This window comes from Raphanus sativus, chromosome 2 (genome assembly GCF_000801105.2).
Source record: "Raphanus sativus cultivar WK10039 chromosome 2, ASM80110v3, whole genome shotgun sequence".
NCBI classification, from domain to species: domain Eukaryota; kingdom Viridiplantae; phylum Streptophyta; class Magnoliopsida; order Brassicales; family Brassicaceae; genus Raphanus; species Raphanus sativus.
Genome location: NC_079512.1, coordinates 40113672 through 40116252, shown reverse-complemented (window position 1 = coordinate 40116252; position 2581 = coordinate 40113672). Strand labels below are relative to the sequence as shown.

Below are 2581 nucleotides of genomic sequence, written 5' to 3'. Positions count from 1 at the left end.
GTGACGGGGATGGAGGGACGGATCGGGCTCGGGGGACGAGCGGGGAGGACTGTTCCGGGACCTGATTGGAAACCTTCGCTCATCATGTTCTCGATCTCGTCGATGTCTGATTGGGACGATTGGTATAGCGGAACTGTGTCGTTGTGAGACATTTTCTCTATCGACGGTTGGCTTCACCGGAGAAAGGAAATTGCGGGGACTGATGATGGGTTTGTGATTTTCCCGGGAAGAAATTGATCAGATCTGACGATGAAAATTGAGTGTGGAAATTACTTAACGGAGGAAAATTAAAAAAAAAAATATATATATATAAGGGACGTGTGACCAAGTGCGCTCAATCAGTGAAACGACACCGTATAAGTCCAACGACGTCGTTTGGTCTTATTGGACTTAACAACACACACTGTTATGATCTATATACTCGGTTATGTGATTAGTTGATAAGTCTCCGATGAAAAAAAATTGTAGGAAATATTTTTTATTGAATTTACACTTTCCTGAGTAAACAGAATGTGACAAGATTTATATTGACAATTTCCCTTTTTATTTGTAACATTATATTGCGATTTTCCACTAATTGCATTTATATAAGAGGCATTTAACACGTTTCTTGTAATATTTCTTACAGTTTTGAGTAAGCTATGGTTTTTCATCTGAAAGAATAAATAACTATCATTTTCATAAAAAATATTTTACAAAAAATAACATTGACATCTTAACATGTATAAATATATAGGCACGCCTTTAATTTGCTTTATTGGACAAAGATATACAATCGAAAGAATCGAACACAATTGACAAAAGAGGAAGGAGAGCATTATACATATAGAAGAAAAAGAAAGCAGAGGAGGAGGATAAATAGATAAAATGTATATGATCCCTCTATGACCTTGTTGCACATTCCCGAGGGATTCCCTGTGGAAACCTCTTAGTATCCGTACAGTAATTGTAGATCATGTAGTTCTTCTGAACCCATCTGAGTCTAGCTTGGCTCGTTGAATCCATTTCTTGAGTGTACCAATTAGAGCTTGGTTTCGCCGTGGTACAAGACGACCTTCCGTTTGAATGAGCACACCCGTCGATCTTAATGTTCCTGTAAGAAGCAGTGAATGGAGCTTTGGACCAATCCGTTTTAACCAGACCGCCTCTAGTTGCCCAATCGTCTGCGTTCCATAAACTTGCGTACATCCTCATCGGCTTGCTCTTTGGAAACAAGACACCAAGAGACTCCGAGTTTTTAAACTCTCTAATTGGCGTGTTATCGACGGTTAATCTGATCCCAAAAAAAAAACTGATTAAGGAGGAGAAATAAACATAAACATAAACCCTTGTTAGGGCTTTTAATGCGGTTTCCTTGTGGAGCAAGAAAGGTAAGGTTTTTGACTTTACATGATTCTTTGAGGGTTCCAGAGGATTGAGTAAGTGTGGAAATTTGCTGTTGGGTCGAACCAGAGATGGAATTGTTGCTCTTTATCACCTTTACCTTGAGTGTAAACATTGGTGTGTAGAGTATAAGGATCTCCACTCATGTTACCCAAGAACTCAAAATCAATCTCATCCCAGGTCGTTCCTTCCGATTTCAACTGCAAAGTTAAAAACAAACACACAATTATTAAGATTAATGTATTCAAATCACATTAAGAACTCCAAGGTTATGTTACTTACATAGAAAGTTGTGACTGTGCCTGCTGAGTTACCAGGAACAAGCTTAATCTGCATATCAATCTTACCAAACAAATACTCTGTTTTGGATTGAAAACCAGAACCAGATGATTTGTCTAAGGTGAGAGTAAGAAGCTGGCCGTTGTTGAGTATCTTCCCACGGCCGTTTCCCCAAGCCACGTTGACGTCGCTGTTGAAGTCAGCGGTGGAGGCTGAAAACGCCGCCGCGAGGAGAGCTGTGAATAATAATATTTTGAAAGGAGACATTGTTGTGTGTGCGTACGTGTGGGTGTATGTGTTTGGAGTTCGGTGAGGAATGTGAGGAAGAGAGGAGAAGAGAAAGAGGTATATATAGTGGGTGGAGAATAATAAGTAATGCTAAGAGGAGAGTGGGTGAGAACAAAAGAGGCTAAATATCAAGACACTGCATGCAAGATGTATTACAGCTGGACTCTCGAGTACTTCCATCATTTGGTGAACAGGTTATCTTAGCATCCTTAATTAAAATATGTTATATGTATATAAACATGGTCATATTGTTAGAAACATGTTGTTTCATTCTTTAAGAGTATGTTTGAGAAGACTACAAAATAATGAATTTATATCTGCTTTTCTATAAAGTCTTGTATTGATAAGTGCTAGTATTAACTTTTCCCTTTGATTAACAGTACCTGAGTACTTTCTTTGATATTTTCTTTGTTTGCCAGTTTTGACTTTTAGTTTTAAGAAATATTTAAGTAATCGTTTGCTATATAATTGGTTGCATGTTTTTGTATATATTTTACACGGATTTCTAAATTCGAAGTTGTTTGTATATCTTCATTCACCACGCAGAGGCCTGTCTAGTGGGAGGAGGGAGGAAAAAGATAAGTGGTCTAGAGGGATATTACGTGTGGAATTGTTCCACTTCAGTTAATCG

General features: G+C 38.2%; 2 protein-coding genes across 2 annotated transcripts in view; both read right to left on the bottom strand.

Moving 5' to 3' along the window:
- LOC108821860 (protein YIP4b) overlaps positions 1-296 on the bottom strand; it is a gene marked incomplete in the record, with an annotated part of 2081 nt that extends 1785 nt beyond the window's left edge. The window contains 1 exon segment of the mRNA XM_018594851.2: positions 1-296. Coding sequence (XP_018450353.1) covers positions 1-152 — 152 coding nt within the window.
- A 425-nt stretch (positions 297-721) lies between these two features.
- Positions 722-1993, bottom strand: LOC130508406 (xyloglucan endotransglucosylase/hydrolase protein 24-like). The gene is made up of 3 exons (XM_057003899.1): positions 1666-1993; positions 1390-1583; positions 722-1273 (listed from the first exon to the last, which is right to left on the bottom strand). The coding sequence occupies exons 1-3, from the start codon at positions 1927-1929 to the stop codon at positions 883-885; spliced, it is 849 nt and encodes a 282-aa protein (XP_056859879.1). The 5' UTR covers positions 1930-1993; the 3' UTR covers positions 722-882.
- Positions 1994-2581: the final 588 nt, after the last annotated feature.

Coding starts and splice junctions, on each gene's coding strand:
- LOC130508406 (XM_057003899.1), bottom strand. CDS start 1,929: ATGTCTCCTTTCAAAATATTATTATTCACAGCTCTCCTCGCGGCGGCG. Junction 1,584..1,665: donor GCACAGTCACAACTTTCTAT/GTAAGTAACATA, acceptor TTAACTTTGCAG/TTGAAATCGGAAGGAACGAC. Junction 1,274..1,389: donor TGGAACCCTCAAAGAATCAT/GTAAAGTCAAAA, acceptor TTTTGGGATCAG/ATTAACCGTCGATAACACGC.